This window comes from Phragmites australis, chromosome 3 (genome assembly GCF_958298935.1).
Source record: "Phragmites australis chromosome 3, lpPhrAust1.1, whole genome shotgun sequence".
NCBI classification, from domain to species: domain Eukaryota; kingdom Viridiplantae; phylum Streptophyta; class Magnoliopsida; order Poales; family Poaceae; genus Phragmites; species Phragmites australis.
The window spans coordinates 13,859,472-13,876,758 of NC_084923.1; the positions used below are offsets into that span (position 1 = coordinate 13,859,472).

General features: G+C 42.6%; 3 protein-coding genes across 5 annotated transcripts; all 3 read right to left on the reverse strand.

The window, feature by feature from the left end:
* Positions 1-111: 111 nt before the first annotated feature.
* LOC133912305 (uncharacterized) lies at positions 112-2,842 on the reverse strand. Of its 3 annotated transcripts, XR_009908782.1 has the most exons (5): positions 2,391-2,842; positions 1,215-1,284; positions 997-1,089; positions 561-607; positions 112-418 (listed from the first exon to the last, which is right to left on the reverse strand). XR_009908782.1 is itself a non-coding variant. In XM_062354971.1 (4 exons), the coding sequence occupies exons 1-3, from the start codon at positions 2,742-2,744 to the stop codon at positions 1,031-1,033; spliced, it is 483 nt and encodes a 160-aa protein (XP_062210955.1). In that variant the 5' UTR covers positions 2,745-2,841; the 3' UTR covers positions 112-415; positions 997-1,030. The 3 variants fall into 3 exon arrangements, 2 of the variants coding, with proteins under 2 accessions (XP_062210955.1, XP_062210954.1); XM_062354971.1 differs by lacking the exon at positions 561-607 and having other exon boundaries at positions 112-415; positions 2,391-2,841; XM_062354970.1 differs by lacking the exon at positions 561-607 and having other exon boundaries at positions 2,391-2,840.
* Positions 2,843-3,091: 249 nt separating this feature from the next.
* On the reverse strand, positions 3,092-9,231 carry LOC133912306 (protein SCAR2-like). Its single transcript, XM_062354972.1, has 9 exons — positions 8,751-9,231; positions 7,936-8,096; positions 7,733-7,856; positions 7,513-7,642; positions 7,184-7,251; positions 4,017-7,095; positions 3,852-3,935; positions 3,637-3,744; positions 3,092-3,545 (listed from the first exon to the last, which is right to left on the reverse strand). Exons 1-9 carry the CDS (start codon positions 8,903-8,905, stop codon positions 3,504-3,506), a joined length of 3,951 nt encoding a protein of 1,316 aa, XP_062210956.1. The 5' UTR covers positions 8,906-9,231; the 3' UTR covers positions 3,092-3,503.
* Positions 9,232-10,827: 1,596 nt separating this feature from the next.
* LOC133912307 (U2 small nuclear ribonucleoprotein B''-like) lies at positions 10,828-16,053 on the reverse strand. The gene is made up of 5 exons (XM_062354973.1): positions 15,854-16,053; positions 15,067-15,239; positions 14,051-14,144; positions 13,076-13,152; positions 10,828-11,293 (listed from the first exon to the last, which is right to left on the reverse strand). The coding sequence occupies exons 1-5, from the start codon at positions 15,924-15,926 to the stop codon at positions 11,009-11,011; spliced, it is 702 nt and encodes a 233-aa protein (XP_062210957.1). The 5' UTR covers positions 15,927-16,053; the 3' UTR covers positions 10,828-11,008.
* Positions 16,054-17,287: the final 1,234 nt, after the last annotated feature.

Consider the following 17,287-nt stretch of genomic DNA (forward strand, 5'->3'; position numbering starts at 1 on the left):
AACGAGAGGCCTGGCATATATGCCATTGCTAATCGAATGCTCATTCGAGAACAAGACCAATGACTCAATGAGGCAATGATAGAAATAAGGATGTACAAGTGGCACGACATGTAGTGGAATATCCTGCTGATTCCTTGTATCTTCAGTGAAAAATCCATACTGACAATTTTACATTTCTGATAAGAAATAGATTTAACACAAAAGAAAAGAAAAAGGAGAAACCCCTTGAAAACAGAACAATAATCCAGCGTATGTAACTCACAGGGACCCAAAAAAAAAAACTGGAAACAGAACATCAATATCCGTAACAGGACACGAACGGATTCCTTGACAGAACTGGACATCTGAAGCTTCAAGTGGTTTGTGTTGCTTCGGTGGTTTTGTAGTCACTGCAGCAGTGCAGGTGCAGGTGCAGCTACTGCAAAGTAAATGGATCTTTTTAACCAAATGTTAAATGGTATGAATCAATAGAAATGAAACAAGCAACAGAAAATGCAGATTTATAAGGCATGCTAAAACATAGTCCTTTCAATCAGATCAATTCGATATACAGCCTTTGCCTTTCTGTGCTAGAACAGAAGCTAAAGAGAATGAGAATGGAAAAGTTCTGCGTGAAGGAAAGAAAAAAAGTTATGCTTTCCAGGTCTTTGCAATGTTTTGCTTGCAAGGGATGATTCTGATCACAATAAGAACAATTTTGTAGAACCTCTAAACCTTGTTCATCGTAGCATGGAAATTAATTGTCAGCAGAAACATGACTTACACGTACACATGAGACATACATAAGGTCTATAACAAGCTATCAATCAATTTAAAGTCATATCTTCTAGATGGTACTGCCTAATGAAAATGCTTTTCAGCTAAAACCTAAAAGTATAGTATACTCATGAACTAACAATATGCTTCTAATTAATTAACTTAAATTATTATGCTTAACCACCAGAAAAAAGAGGCAGCTCTGAATCACATGGGCACATGGAAGGACATGAAAATTACCCAGCCATTAATGTCATTAACTCTGAAGTTTTCGTTATTTGTATGTTTCCTTAGCATCATCTGGATCTGAGTCCGAGTCACTAGCATTGTACCCTGCAAACAAGAACCTGTTAGGTCTAGCAAATAGTAGAAGACAACATGCATTTATACAGTTGCTGGCAAGATGAAGACACTAAAGAGCCCTGGAAACGTTGAAAGGCAGGATATGGGCTGCAAACCTGGGCGTTTATTGCTAACTTTCCAGACTGTAGATCGGTATCTTGATGCTTTCTCCATCCAAACTCTTGCCTATATAATGAAGATATCGGTAAATCAATTAAATTTTCATAGCAATACAACAGTAATGCTCAGGAAATTCAATAAATAAGATAAGAAAACCTCAGTAAGAAATGCTCAATGACTGGCTTTTCCCTCATTACTTTTCATTTTTGAACAGCTCATATTCCACCCATTGGATTCCAAACCTATTCCGCACTGTTGTAAAACCTATTCCCAGCTCCAGTGCACAGCACAAACTTGGTGGATTCACAGTCAATCCAATCTTGTAAGTTTTAAACTTCAGTCTTTCCTGGGGCACCTATCTGTGGGTCGAATGTTCACTCATTTATCACAAGGTCCCGGGCAATCAAAGGCGGTGTTTCACATTTTTACACTACGCTAATAATATCCCTTACTTTGCAGTTTTGTAACTCTAGAATTAAATGTCAAACAGCGAATATATGAGTTATGACAACCAGAAAGCGGTACAGTCTGTTCAACAAACAAGTTACCAGCCAGTGCTTCTTTCAGAACCTTAACTGTGAGATTAGTACAGCTGCACAAAGTAATTTATGAAAAAATTATTATCAACAAATGCAGTGAAACATGTAAGTATGAATCTTCCACCTCTATTCTTCATGTTCCCCAAATAGGTAGGAAATTTTAAGATCATCTACGGATCACAGCTTCTGATACTTCTTTCTATTCTTTTTGGATAATAATCGTGTTATACGTCAATTATGCAATATAGAGGTCATAATTGCTCGCAATTCTACCAGTGAACAACTATACAAGCCTCATTAAACCGATTTCCCCACTGGCAAGCATTGCAACAGCAAAGATAGCAAGACAAACAAGCTGAGTAACTGACAGCCCACCAAAATTCATAACAGGTCACTAAGGAAGTTTTAGATCAATCACATAGTAATTATGACGCGGAGTCTAAAGAAGCTATGTAACAGCAGCTATGAATCTAACCAACCAATCCAAATGTACTGATCTAAAGTGAAACCATTTAACATTCACGAAATGACAGATTCCGAAGGCCAATGATCTAGAACCAAAACCTCAAAGGCGGCTCCTTTAATCACCGGAATCCACAAAAGACCCCAGGGAAATCGATGCAAGGGGCTTACCTTGTGCTCGTTCTTGTTGACGCCGTATCCGCTGCGGTACATCTGACCGACGAGCACCTGCATGGCGACGTCGCCGGCGCGCGCCTCCTTGAGCGCGTCCTGGAACCACCGCCTGGTGCAGTCGGACACCACCTCGGCAAGCGGCACCCGCTCGTCCTCTTGTAACCCGCACGCCGCCGCCAAATCCCGCACCTCGGCCCGCCCGGAGCTGGCCGCCCCGGCGGCGGCGGAGTTTCTGGGAGTATCCAGCGGGGCGGGCGGAGTCTTCGCTGCCTTCCCGGCGGCGGAGGGCGAGCGGACGCTGCGGGCGGCGGCGGCGGCGACGGCGGCGGCGGTCGGGAGGAGCTTGCCCATGCAAAGGTGGGGCTTTCCTGAGGGAGTGGAGGCGGATTTGCGAGAAAAGCGGGGGCTTTTGTGCGAAAAGGGAGGTGTCCTCCGTTGCCAAAGGTGCAAAGTTGGTGGCGTGGAAGGTAAGAGCTCGGATATAGCTGTGGATTTTATTTTTCGATTTTCTCGGATGGGAATGGCGACCTAGTGAAGGAACCAGTGTGATCCTGACACGTGGACTTTATATTAAAAAAAGAAAAATAACAGTGAGGTACTACACTAAAACATATAGTAGTTTTTAAATGGTTTTGCAAAATGCCTTTAGTTCTGCGATATTTACCAAAAAAAAATCAAATTTAGTTTAAGTAACACACTGCATGAAGATTATGTATCTGTACACTCACAAGTTGCTTGCTTGAGTTGCTTCAGATTTGCCCAGAAAATCTTGACACTTATGCTTCTTTCTGTACACTCAGCAAGTTACAAAATTCACACGAGTCCTGCGAGGCATATACAATCCTCACCAAGCACCGGATGCTCCGGAGTTGCATCAAAAGATAATAAACATATGACGCGCTCCAAAACACAACAATCACTAAGTAGGCACACTGTTTACAGAGCTGCTCCTATCTTGCCATGGTCCGGACCAACTGTTTTGGCATGTAATCCTGTAGAACGCTGGCTCCATTCCATCGATCATTTGCTCCATGCAAGAACAGGAACACAAGAACTGGTTCGGCAGATTACTTGTGGAACATCAGGCGCGAGATTGCTTTGAGGAAACAGCTACTCACTCCAGCTATCCTCGTCATCTTCATCAGCAACAGCCTGTTTCACAAAAGAAGAATCATCATGTGATCATGGATGATAAAGCTATGACCAACTGAAATTGTAGCAAGATGCAGAATGCCTTATAAACCTGGCGAATCGCATGGGCACGCTCTAGAATGGCCACCACTTGTAAATTCGTTCTGGGACCACCCATCACATTTGGTCTCTTTGCAAGAACAGGCTTCAAGTTGAAAGACTGTAAAATTGGTTTGAGGCACTTTTAGCATGGTCTGACTGTATCTCCTTTCCAAAAAAATCACTATAATGACAGTGATTGGCTTAGATGCAACCTTCAACGCTTACCTTATTCTTTATCTGTTCTAGTATTGTGTTCTTCTCATCTGGAAGCTTACTTGAAGGCTGAACCATAGTTGGAGCCTTTCTGAGCTGAAAAGAAATAAAAAGGAAGATATCTGATCAGGTGAATATCTTAAAATGATTTATAGCAAATAATGAAAGTAGTCATACCATGCTTCTGTCATGAAAAGTAACTGGAAGTAGAGGATATCTAGGCGGTTTTGGCTCTGAATGAGTTGGTGTCTTTGTTAATTCCTCTTCTAGTGCAGAAAAAAAGTCCCTTGATTTGTCATCAGAACCACAACATTCGTCATCTTCCTGTTGCGCTAGTAAATCAGGATTCATCGTATCCTCCTGTTTAGGAACCCCATTTGGTTTGTTTTCTTCTGAACCTGAAACTTTGTTGCTACCTGCAGCTGAAAATTCCTTTTCATTTTGATCATCAAATATTTGATGCTTCTCATTCGTCTTTTCTGCTGACAAATCAGCAGTGTGCAAGCCATTGCATTCAGAAACTCCATCACTTAACTGGTATTTTCCTTCTTGTTCTGGTATAAATTTTATAGCACCAAACTCTGACCATGCCTCTTCTGGAATAACTATAAGCTCAGGTAACTGCAAAGCGTGCAGATTTTCATTTTTGACTGAAGCAACTTCTACCTCGCTTTTCACTTCTGACGAGGAAAATGGATTAGAATCATGCAAATCGCACTCTTTGTCTCCTCCTTGGTGATGATTTTCTTGAGAACCCCTGTTAAGGAATTGATTTGTCTCGTGATAATCAGAAACCGTTGCCTGCACCATTTCATTCTGCAAACTCAAGCCATTGTTCAGACTACTTTCCTGAACAATTTCAGCATCTTCATTTCTTTTATCCAACAAAGAGCTGCCTTCACTTTCTTGGTGTTTAACTGGAGGCTTTGGCCTTGGTGGCCTCCCAATCTTCGCAGATAAAGGTGATGACCCCATTTGAAGCTTGTTCATTCGCCACTGCATCGGCGGAAGAGGTGGAAGCGGTGGCACATCGTCAGAAGAACCGTTTTCTTGTGCATTTCCATAAGTTGGTTGAGGAGGAAGGACATTCAGCGACTGTTGCATTGCACCATTAAGCATCCAATCAAAGCTTGAGATGATCGGCAATGGAACATCTCTGGAGTCAAGAGCTAGTGCATCTCCAAAAACTTCCGTACTGCTGTGGCACGAATTAGGTGGTTCTTGATTGACAGCTTGATGCAATTCATGGCTTTCCTCAGTGTTTACAGTTAGATCTGGAGTTACAGCCACCGTGGATGAGCTGCACGACGGTACTTGCTCACTTTGGCTAACAATTTCATAGCTGCTGAGAACCGTATCTTGTTCAAAAGTAGTTTCTGGATGTAAATAGCATTGTTCATTTTCTGGCACAGCAGCTTCACTAGTGATTACTGACTCAATTACCATTTTAGGTAGATCAGTCTCCATGAAAGTTTCTGACAATGTGATATACTCCACTTCAGGGGCGTCGTTGTCGGTGCCCTTACATGCCACTGTATCGTCTTCATCTGTGAGAGTGAGTAGAGTTATCCGGCACGGATCATCAGATTGCTTGGATGAAAACGGTGAGATCATGCCATCTGAAACCACTTGCTCTTCTACGTAATCGGTGCTTTCATCATCCAACGCATCTGCATCAGATTCATTGCTTTCCTCGATATCTTCTGCATTCACCTGCTCCTCACAAATGCTGACTTCTTTCAAATCTTCAGCCACATCAGATGCATTTTCAGAAATAACTTCAGTATGAGTATCCTCAGTCACTTCCCTATCAGGATGTTCATCAATCTTCCCTTGAGAATGCTCCAATATGTGATTGAGCACGCCAGTAGATGAATGTTCATCAGGTGCAGCACCTGCACATCCTTCTTCCTCTCGGAAACCCGGTGATGCGATGCCTGTCACGTAGATAATGTTGGTTTCCTGAAGGCTGTTTCCATCATCAGGGACTGAATGTTGGGGACTGTCAGTAGGTGGGATATCATGCTCAGACTCATGGTTCACTTCTTCCTGCTGGTATTCTCTTGAACTAACGTCATCATGAGGTGAATCTGAAGGCATTCTGAGCATGGCACTGTCCTTAATGTCAACAGGAGGGTCATACATTTCCAGGTACTTGACATCACATCCCTCTCCATTTGATTCAAAGTCATATAAGTCACTATCTTTAGTTCTATCATACTTCACCTCAAGCAGTTGCTTCGCCATGCTCCGGAGGGAATCGGAAAAAGGGTCATGCTTCTTGGAGAGCTTCCTTGGCAGAATGCCAACTTTTGAAGCAATCAGCTCCATGCTGCCGACATACTTGGACCTCTTGCTTGCTATTTTCTTGAAGGAAATGGTTGCGATGTTGGAGTTCTCCTTGGCTTCCTTGACCAGCTTCTTACTAATATCTTGTGTGCCATTTGATACAACATTACTGACAATGACATTGCATCTCAATTCAGTAGCTTGTTCTCTGATGCCAGACTCTGAAGAATGGAAATCTTCGGTAAGAAATTCCTCCAAGGAACTAGTCCTATCGTGGTCGCAAGAAGCCGGCTTTTCTTGCGCAAGCAGTTCCTCCAACGAGCTAGTCCTCTGATGTTCACCAACAACTGGTTTGGCCTCTGGAGTGGAGACAATGGCTTCTTCGGGCTGAATACTCGTATCTCCGTTTGCCGATGCAACATCTGATGAGTCTTTCTTCTCGAAGCTGCTAGACCTTGACGCCATGGCATTGTGAGCATCAGAGCACGTATTGTCTGAATCCATGCGTGCAAAGGCACGGTGTCCATGGTCCCTATGCTCTGAGTCTGTCTCCACTTCGGAATCCATTGTGGTGAGTGCGTCCACGTAGATGTCAACTTCAGAGTTGTACCCCTTGCTGCTTCCTGCTGACCGAGCATATGAAGATAGTGACAGGGCTTCTTCAGTGATTAATTTGTTATTGCGAGCCATGATGGTGTGGTCTTCCTTGACTTTGTCCATGTTGCTGGATGTGTCTACCATGATGTCTCTCTCTTCAGTGTATGAGTCAGGTGAATCGGACAAAGATATATGCACATTTGAGTGATCAACTGTGAGGAGTTTCTCCTCTGATGAAGCCTTTTCGTAAAGATTCTGCATATGTGGTCTGAAGATTTGAAAGACAGATCCATTTTGTTCCCGGTACTTCAGTCGTCTGCGCCTTGTGGGAACTTCATCCAAAGCTTCACTAGACGAATCTGTCTCCAGTCTACAGAGAGATGAGAAGTAATATTTTTAGAAGAAGTTAGCAGAACCAGAACAGATTACACGTGTCAAAGATTTGAAAGGAAAGGTACTTTGAGTCATTGTCGGCTGCGTTTTGTTGGCTGAAAATCTCATAATTCTGAAGGTTTGGCCTGATCTCCTGCAAGAGAGGAACAAAAGAATTTGAATGCTTCCATCTTTAAAGTTCAGTCAAGCAGAGACATTCACTCTTTCGGTGGAGCTGATTGGATTAAAAATGCACAATCAAAGAAATTTATAACAAATAGCACAAGCAACGTTCAGTATTAATTTTTTTGCAACTTAGACTCGTGTCAATCTTAAAGAAGGGATATAATGCACATCTACTAGTGAGTGGATTACATATGAACTTGTTGCAGTGACAGCACTTTATGTTTCTTACCATGGCTCTAAGAGGTCTTCTTTCTCTCTGAATTCCTTCCTGCAGCACGCTAGAACATGCAGAATCCGTCTTGAAGAATGACGGGTCGGTGTATCTTTTCAAACACACCCCCTCGCCACCAATATCATACCTGCACATTGAACAATACTACAACCATCATGATTCAACAAAACCTACATTATCTCAGTAGCTATAACAAACAAGAGATAGATCATCATACTTGTCAAGCATGAATAATTTGGGAGGCCCACGACATTGCTTGATGGACTCCATGATGAAGCGGGGCGTGTCGCCTCTTGTCACAACCCCATAGTCCAGCCTCGGATTAGCGTGCCATTCAATTCCTGCAGAAGGATCAAACAATGGCATCAGAGATTATGAAGGATAAGTTGCAGAGAAGTTTTTACTTTGTTCTGAACCTACCCCTGTTAGAAGCAACATACAAGTAGTCTCTCTGGCAGGAGTCTTTCTCTAGCAGTGGCAGCTCTGCCTCCAGTTGCTGCACTCGGAGCATGAGCCCATGCCCTCGTGCGGACGTGCTCATTACCTCATCGTACAGCCCATGGAACACCTGTGCTGCAAATCTGTAAACATACGATGGGTCATTTCAACGGCATCATCGTCATGAGTTTGCAGTTCATCTGTCCGAAATTCTAGTTTCTGCCTGATCAAGGTCAAACTCTGGTTGATTTGGTGCACTTCTGTATTTTCTTTGCTTAAATCTTAAGGCTCTAGAAATTAATCAGAGCTTACGCAGACAAAAAAAATTCTTTCTTTTTTTTTATAAAAAGGACTTCTGTAATGGCCAGGAAGTGCTTGATCACAACAATGAAATAAAGTTAGAACAAAACAATGCTGTCTGTCCGTTCGGAAAAAAAAAACAATGATGTCTGTTGCTGAGCTAGGACAAGGCCATCAACAGAGTTAATCACCTGAAAGTCAAACGGCTCATACATCAATAACCTACCGTTTCTCAAAAAGAAAAAAAGGAAAAGGATTGAAAACCTCCCATTTTGTCCATAACAAAAACATTAGGTGATCTACTACGATCAGTGTCCAATACTGTTGACCCAAGAACCATGACGCAACAATTCCAAGTGTCATCAAGAACTCATCCGTGGACAAAAAGGGAAAAATAAATAAAAGTCTAAAATGCAACCAGAGCCAAACAGAGAAGACAGGACGACAATCATGGCGGACAAGGAGGCAGAGTAGAGAGAACAGGGGATGCAACGTACTCGGTGAGGTCGCCGAGCTGGCGGAGGACGCCGACGAGGCCGGCCATGGCGACGCCATCGAGGACGGCCTCCGGGTCGTGCTGGTCGGCCGTGCGGTAGAGGTCGCGGCCGCCGAGGCCGTACTCGTTGCCGACCTTGTGCCGCGACAGGGGCATTGCCCGCAACCCTCGTGGCCCGAGCTGCCCGTCTTCTTCTTCTTCTTGCTGCCGCTGCCGTGGCAGCTTTTTCTCCGACCACCGATTCCGGTGGCTCGGGCAGGAGCGCACGGCACTATAAAGATCCCGCCTTTACACTTTTATCGCCGCTAATTGAAGTCTCGGAGGATTGGTGAGGCTGTGTTCTTGGTGTTAGTTTGCTGGGGGCGCCTTTTGTTTTCTCTCCCGCTCGGTGTCTCGTACTTGCAGGGTCCTCAACACATCGGCAAGCACAATGAAGGAGATAGGGAGGCGCCAGAGAGGTCAGGAGAGTAGTGCAGGTTAACTCTCTCTCTCTCGCCCCACCCCCCCCCCCCCCCCCCAAAAAAAATCGAATTCGTTTCCGGGGAGGTCCAGTGGGGCCCACAAGGGTGACCCTGCCAAGAGGGGACCCACATCCTCCGGCGCTGCGCATGTGAACACGTTAATGAGGCAAATGCTAGCATGCTTGCTGGCCTATGTGAAACCTGTGATCGTGTGCAAATTTACCGCGGCCGTGCGTCCGTGCGTGGGTGGAAATTAGCGAAAAGGTTCACACTACCAATCCTCTTTTAGTTCAATTAATAATATTATTTTTTATTAAAATTGAATAATATTTTTAAAAGTTATTATAATTAATTGAACTAAAGATGATCGGTGGATATCCCTACCTGGCTTAGTCAAGGAATTTAAAATCGCTTGCTAGTAATTCCAAATGGTTCGAGTGAAATTTTGCCCTATCTTCGAGTGTCGCCTCGACACGGGCAACTTTCATCATATTTGCAGCAGCAGCAGCATCACATTTCCAAAAACCTTCTCCACTTTCATACGCTTTCCCCCATGTCACGGATGAGAATACGACCAAGAAATTGCTTACGTTTTCTTCGTTTCGTAGCAGACCACACGATTATTTTCTATGAAGGGAGCATCCGCTTTCTGCAGAGATGCTGAACTGAAGCAGTTATAACTACCGAGTAGCGATCCCGAGCTTTCCATGCACATCTTCGCACATAGTACTAGCATTTACTAACACGCCCTGCTTCGGATGACTTGCCAAAAACCATTTACTAACATGTTACTGTTGGTATCAGAAACAAAAATCCAAATTACTCCCAGGGCAAATACAAATAGGAGATGCACTCTACATGTCACATGATTTCCCCCGTCCATCATTACACGACAACACTATTCACAAGGCGGTACGCTACAAGATTTCGTGCGTGATTTGTCAGAACAAACGGTGCCCAGTCCCAGCAACAACGCCCCAACCCTAGCCCGAGCCCAGTGCTAGCCTCTGCAGAGGATCCGCGTCCAAAACTACCATAGCAGGAATAGGATAGGTCACACGGGTGAACGCGAACTGAGACACACACCCAGAGAAGGTTAACAAAAAAGGTTGAGAGCACAGCTACACAAAAGCCAGTGTCTGTTTTTGCCGACCACTCGCATAACGAATATGCCTATGCATGGCTCGCATGGACACATACATTCATCGACTTCGAAGCTACTCTTTCATCCATACACACCTAATTGAGGGCCACGAATGCAACAGCAATCCCATAATGGCCAAATAGTAGGAGTAGAAGGTTGCACGCCTTCCATTAAAAAAAGCGCCACGAAACCTACCATCCCACTACTAAAATACTTGTTCAACAATCATGCCTGCAACTACTAGGAAGACACTTCAAATTCTGGCAATATACTATGGCACATACACCTCATCCATCCCTGACCAAGGACAAAGGCGAGGAATATAGGTGCATGATTTTCTCTTCGCCTTTAAGCGAGAGGTACGCCCATGTCCCTCCTCGATTCTAATACCACCGTAGGCAAAAGATAGTGTAGCCTATATAGGCCAATAGGCCAAGGCCACAATACCAGAATTGACAAGAGCAAAAGCAGGGTTCACATAAAGACTGAGGACCAAATCTCATTTAAAGTGGCAAGAATTTTACTTCTAAACTAAGCAAGTGCTTTCCAAAAATACACGGTCGGAAGCTGATACTGCAGCTTGATTTTGAAAGGTGGGCTGAAAAATCTTATGAGTACAGGGTTTTTGGCTGGTTTGGCGATCCCATGGATCACTCACTTTTTGGCATAAGATACAGCCATGGGATTCTCGGGGGTGATCTTGAAACCCTGGAGGGCTTGCATTGCAACCATGGACTGACTGTCCTCCTCGAACTCCACGAAAGCAATGCCTGGCTTGGCTTCGATCATCCGAACTTCCCGGAAACCAGGGTACTGCTGGAACAGGATCTGGAGCATCATGCTTGTGGTCTGGTCCGGCAAGTTCTGGATGAAAAGGATATTGTTCGGAGGAGCAGGTGGTTCTTGTGGAGTCTTACCCAGACGAGATGCTTGATAGCCCTGCACAGAAGTTGACAAAGAAACTCGATTAGACGATCACAGGGCCCAAGCAGAAACTACACATTGATGCACAGATTCTAAAATCCTGGAATAACAATAGATATCACTATCAAAATCTCATTAGCTCAAGTCTTTGAGATACGAAATTTCCTGCAGTCCACACGGTAATCTAAACAAGTACACTAGTGCATGTTTTTATTCACATATATTATATGTAAGGATGACGACTCATTCAGGAAGATTATTGAACCAACAGAAAGATATGGTATCCTACTAACTACTCTTTAGATCCATGTCATGGAAGATGAATAGTTATTAGTGTGAGCTTGATAGTTGATTATCTTGTGGGCTAAATGAGAATCAATGGAAGAAGGTTTTATCAAGGCACTGGTGAGCTAGTATACCTAAACAAGATTTAATATGGGAGCGCAGGAGGAGTTCCAAGACTTACATTCCTACTCTCAGAATACTTAATGAGCACTTCAATTGAAACGGATGATGATAGTTTCTTTCCCACCATCCTTACTCGAGTTGACCAAATAGACCAATTAAAGAGTAATCATCTGATAGAATATTTTTGGAATGTAAACCAATGATTCATACTTCCAATGATGACCCCAAATCCTTCAACAAGACCATGGATATTCACATTGTCATTGCTGAAACTAAATGCTGGTGATCAAACTGAACAACCTGAGGATACATCTGCTTACGGTCTTACACCCTCTGCTCCATTTTTTCCTAGGGATCCCATCTAACATCCACTCTATGCTGACGTTCGATAATTTTCTATAAGATTCTGAGCCTACCAGGTGTGTCCACATCGTTAAACTGCAGTCTAAATTGAGTGAACCAGTAGCAGGGATGCCCTCGTGAGAGCTGAGTCAAGGTAGTAGGATTATCAAATTCAGTGGATATACAAAAATAACTGGTAACATATTTAGGAAATGATACTGTTTCACTTTAATTTTCTTCTTTTTTATTCTTTGGAGAAACAAAGAGGAAAGCCAGAAGGACAATAAAAATAGCTGCATACAAAAAAAATGACACCTGCAGCAGTAATAAGCAAAATCATAATTGTCAAATAAAATCTAGAGCAAAGCGCGAACAGAATAAAGATCACGGATCACCAGAAACTTGCAGTTCAAAGACTACAAATTGCTAGCCAGAACTTTGGACAAGGAAGAAAATGCAAATAATCTCAGGGTAAAATGCGCAGAAAATTGGCGTATAACGGATGCAATGACCAGTTCCATGACTAAGAAATGTTTGGACATTGTCCAATGCTTATACATAGTAAACTTAAGAGTTATACTTCGTCACTACAAGTGCACTATAAAGTCTAGCAAACCTGTTTAGGTATGTCGAAAAGGCATTTGCTATCAGCATAATGGTAGCCCTAGCCCAAGACACTAGGTTTCTCAGACACCATTCATGAGATCTTAAAAATTAAGAAAACAGCAGAATAATATAGACAAAATAGGCATATAGTTTTTTATGTTATGGACATAACAAGAAGCTATTCACGTAAAGAGAAATCATTGGACCTGTGATGGGTAGTTGGGTACATAATAGAGAACACAAGCACAGAATCTACATTATATAACCAAATGCATCACCAAAATTGGACGAGGCTAATAAAGGATAGGATGGTAAAATGTGCAACATTCTGCAATGCAATTACAAGATTGATGTTCAAGCAAAGAAGCATACACTTCTCAAACAACAAATAGCAGACAAAAGAAAAAATATGGCTTTTAAACGAGCAAAAAAAAAACTTACACTTCCATTGCTTTGAGCAGCAGCAGTATTGGGACCAGACTGTTGTTCATCTTCTGCCCGTCGTTTTCTCTCAGCAGCTAGAAGGAAAACAAGAGGCAAATGGGAAAATAGTAAATGAACGTTTCCCAACACTCCAAAATTTGTAAGCATAGAGGCCAAAATAAAACATAGCCTTAAACATCTCGAAAGTAGAGACATGCTGAACAGAAACACAACAAATAGCAAGTTTCATATGTGAAGAATGGTGATAGAAGCTGGATACGCCAACAGGAAAACTTGCCTCTGTCCAACTACTAGCTAGTTTGGAAATTCAAATAAGTGCCCATGGGATGGCAACAGACTCCCCAGATATGACACAACCGTCCTTATCCTTGAACTACAGCATTAAGGCCCCTCAAATTGCATATGCCAAACTCCTGTAGCTAGCACAGTTGCACTGATAAGGCCTAAGTGAATCACTTTTGCATGTTAGGACTGAAATGGCGCATTCTCAAGTTCAGAGACAGACAAGTAGAACACATGCAAGCTGAAGGATATATGAATTATGCACTTTACTCTTTAACGAAAAAAATAGAAAGTCTCATCTGCATGTAGGTCACCATGGTATAAAACTAATGGATAAAGAACAACCCATACTCTCCTGACTCGAAATAGAAAATAATCTACGCAACCTTTTGTTGGAAAAAAGGATCCCTTTTATCACGGTATTTCTCAGAAAGAGTGAGATAATCAGAAAATACAGAGCATGTTAGCAGTCAGTACCCTCATAATAGAAAAATGTACATGCTCTAATTTGGAAATAAAAATAGTACCATTATGAACTAGCGTATAATTCATTAGTACTTTTGTCCCACTCCTGTACTAACCTACCATATACAGCAGAATTATTGATCATATAATGTCTGAAAAAGACTAGGAATTGTTACATAGGCCACAATCCAACATCTAATTGCTGAAAAATGAAATTAGAATTACCTTTCTCCTCTTGCTTCTTCCTTTTCTCCTTAGGAGCATAAGTACCATCTTCTTTTGCAATACAGTCGGACTTTGTTTTTGCATATTGTACTCGCTGCACAAGGAGGAAATAAGTAAGTTGGTACTTATCCTAGTCCACAATAAGGCATCACTATTAAGTCTGCATGGTTGATGTCTTTTTTTAGCATGATGCAATGACTAGCAGACTAGGTAAGAGAAGACTCATTTCACCTAAAAAGAAAACAAACAACATATTGCACCAGGAGTAGTATACAAGGACCATGTGCTTTAGTGCTTACCATTAAGATAAGAGTATGACTCTGAAATGAGTGTATGTTTAGTTATTTACTATAGAATCGAAATAAAGATGTGTGCCAGTCTAATAATATGGAGAATGCATGTCTATCCAAACATTATTCCATGAAACCAACGTTCACTAAACTATTGTAATACAGAATTATAAGGGTTTTCAACTTCATCAATCCACAGTCTAGATCTGCCACTAGATGCCTCAATACCACGTGGGTGTTGGGGCCACACACAGGTGAGACAATGGGTGGCAAATCCTGATTCTGAAATGCCAATGAATGGAGCGGAAAATCCTCAATTTCTCCTAAGAAAGAGTGCTAGACTACTTGCCTGGCTAGTCAGCCTAGTAAAATATGAAGCATATGGACATGCTAACTATACAAAAAATACAGTATCTCAAACATTTATGTTGAATCTACACCAAAAGTTTATATGAAACCTACATGGATTGTTGCACAACTCTGCTGTACAAAATGCAAAACTTAAAACTTAATGTAGGCCTATGTTGCGCTAAATGTTTAGCTAAACACTTGAAGTAGAACATTATTGATTACTGTACTCAACAGATAAACCTAAGTGCTAGAAAAACATATGCATTATGGAACAAATCAACAAACCACCATGCTTCTCATGCACAGAAATAAAATCCTAAAATAAATTATGGAACAAAACAACTGAAATTTTCAACTAACATGTAGATGGATTACCATTCTTTTGCCATAGAAATCGAAGTCCTGCAGTCCACGGAAAGCATTGGTAGCAGCTGTAATTTCGCTAAACACCACCCATGCTTGCCCCCTTAGATTTTGAGTTTTTAAGGCCACCACATCCAGTATTTTTCCATATTGTGAGCACAATGCATAAATCGATCTCTTCAACTCTGCAGCAAATGTGATCATGCATTAGAGTATGAAACAACCAAAATAATGTACCAACGTACTGCAATTTAACAACACAAACTATGGTTTATGCTGACTATAATTGCATAGGGTTAGCCTTTGTCCAAATTGAGATGACCAGATGGCACTTCTGAAGACATTTAGGAGATCCTGGCAATGATAGAACTGATCCACAAACATGACTCCCCAGTACAATCAACACTAAAGCCAGACATTTGGGCAGGCTCACTAGGAGATGGCAATGATGTTCCGTGAAAGGAGGCAATACTCCTGCGAATTGCTCGAGTTGCCTCGGATCAAACAGCATTTGAATTTTTTCCCTAATTTTTTCCCCCGAGGGACTCGTCCCAGTAGATTGTAGCAAAAAGCATGAGAAGAGCTCAAAGCCTAGCAATTTCGATGTCCGCTGCAGCCAAAATTTCTAAAACATCCAAACGTTTCATCTCTCTATATGCCACGCGAGCGAGCCGACCCAAACCTACAGCGATGGGAAGCCAAGCGATAGCCCAGATCGCGAACCTAGAGTTTTAGGAGGAATTCAGCTAGCGGCGGCGTTCCGGGTTGGGGGGGGGGGGGGGGGGGTAGGGTTTGGTACCTTCTTTTTTGACCTTCTCGTTGAGGTTCCTGAGGTAGATGGTCTGGTTCGGGGGGATGTCGCCGGACAGCATCTCCTCCCCGCGGACCTCCGCCGCCGCAGCGCCGCCGAAGAGGAGGCGGAGGATCGAGACAAGCGCGCGCGCGGGTGCTCTTTCGGGCCGAGGGATACTCTGGTTTCGGCCTCGGCCTCGGCCTCGAATCGAAGTCGGTGTTGGGCGGTTGGATGGGCCGTCGTGGTACGTTTGAGCTCCAGCGATGGGTGGCCCCGGGGCTGTATGATGGTGGCCTGGCTTCTTATTCTGATCCTGTTTATTACAGTTAAAACTTGTAACTTCTTATTGAAAAGTGGGGTTTTTTTGTTAAAAGATATTTATGGTTTATGTCAAAAATTATTAGTTTTTTTTAAAAAATAAGTTCTCAGCGCATCAGTTTTTCAGAAAAATCACTCCTAACCAGTTATCAGCTTTTAGTTCATTTCATCAAAAACCAACTTTTCAGTTTTTCAGAAATCAGCAATAAATCAGTCTATTTATTTTAGATTATAGCTTTTAAGAAGTAGAAGTCAATAATAAACTATGCCAAATAGGATCTCTGTATCGGCTCGGTTGCTTTTGGTTGAGTTGCTTGGTTCTTGCATCCTTGGTCCAACATCCAAATTAGAGATGTGCTTAGAGTGATCTGTAGATTCCCACTAGTTTAATTTGAATCCATGGATACCCATTTATCGATTCATACCTATCCTCACTCCAAACCACTTACACACTCTCTTCTCTTTTAGATCTCTTTAGTGATGATTTGCATGTGTAGTACCCAGTTGGAATGTATGTCGCTCAATGAATTGTTGAGCAAAGCTGTTGTCAAGTACTTAGGTATATGTGGAATTTTTTGCATTCGGAACGGGCCTTACTATCTTACAGTAAATGGTGAAGTTGTTTTCATCTACTTTTTTTGTCCCGACTTCCGTTTTCGTTCCTCTACTTCTGCAAGGTCGAAGAAGTCCTTCGACGTGCAAAACCAAGTAAAATTGATCCATCATTTTAGAAGAAAAAAGAAGTCTAGTGTGCAATGACGCAGGGCCTTGCCTCACAGAATGGCAGTACGAATCGAATGATTGGCCTGTAGGGTGCTGACTGACCAAGCTACCTGGACGTACATTATTCAGTCGTTGTCTCGAACAAAATTACAACCCACTTTGAACAGAACTAATGTAATAGTAACAGCAGCAGCAGTAGCAGTTTGCTACGCATGCATGATTGCGAGTTGCTCACCTGGGAAGAGGCCACTTTCCCCATGCAGCCCAAGCAGCGTTCCTGGAAGCTGTTCTGTGCTCACAATCCTGCTTTCATCCTGCTGGAAGATGGATCCCTGGTGTTGGAAGATAGACTTGAGATAGTTACGCAAACGCCACACACACCAAAGAGCAAGGACGTGC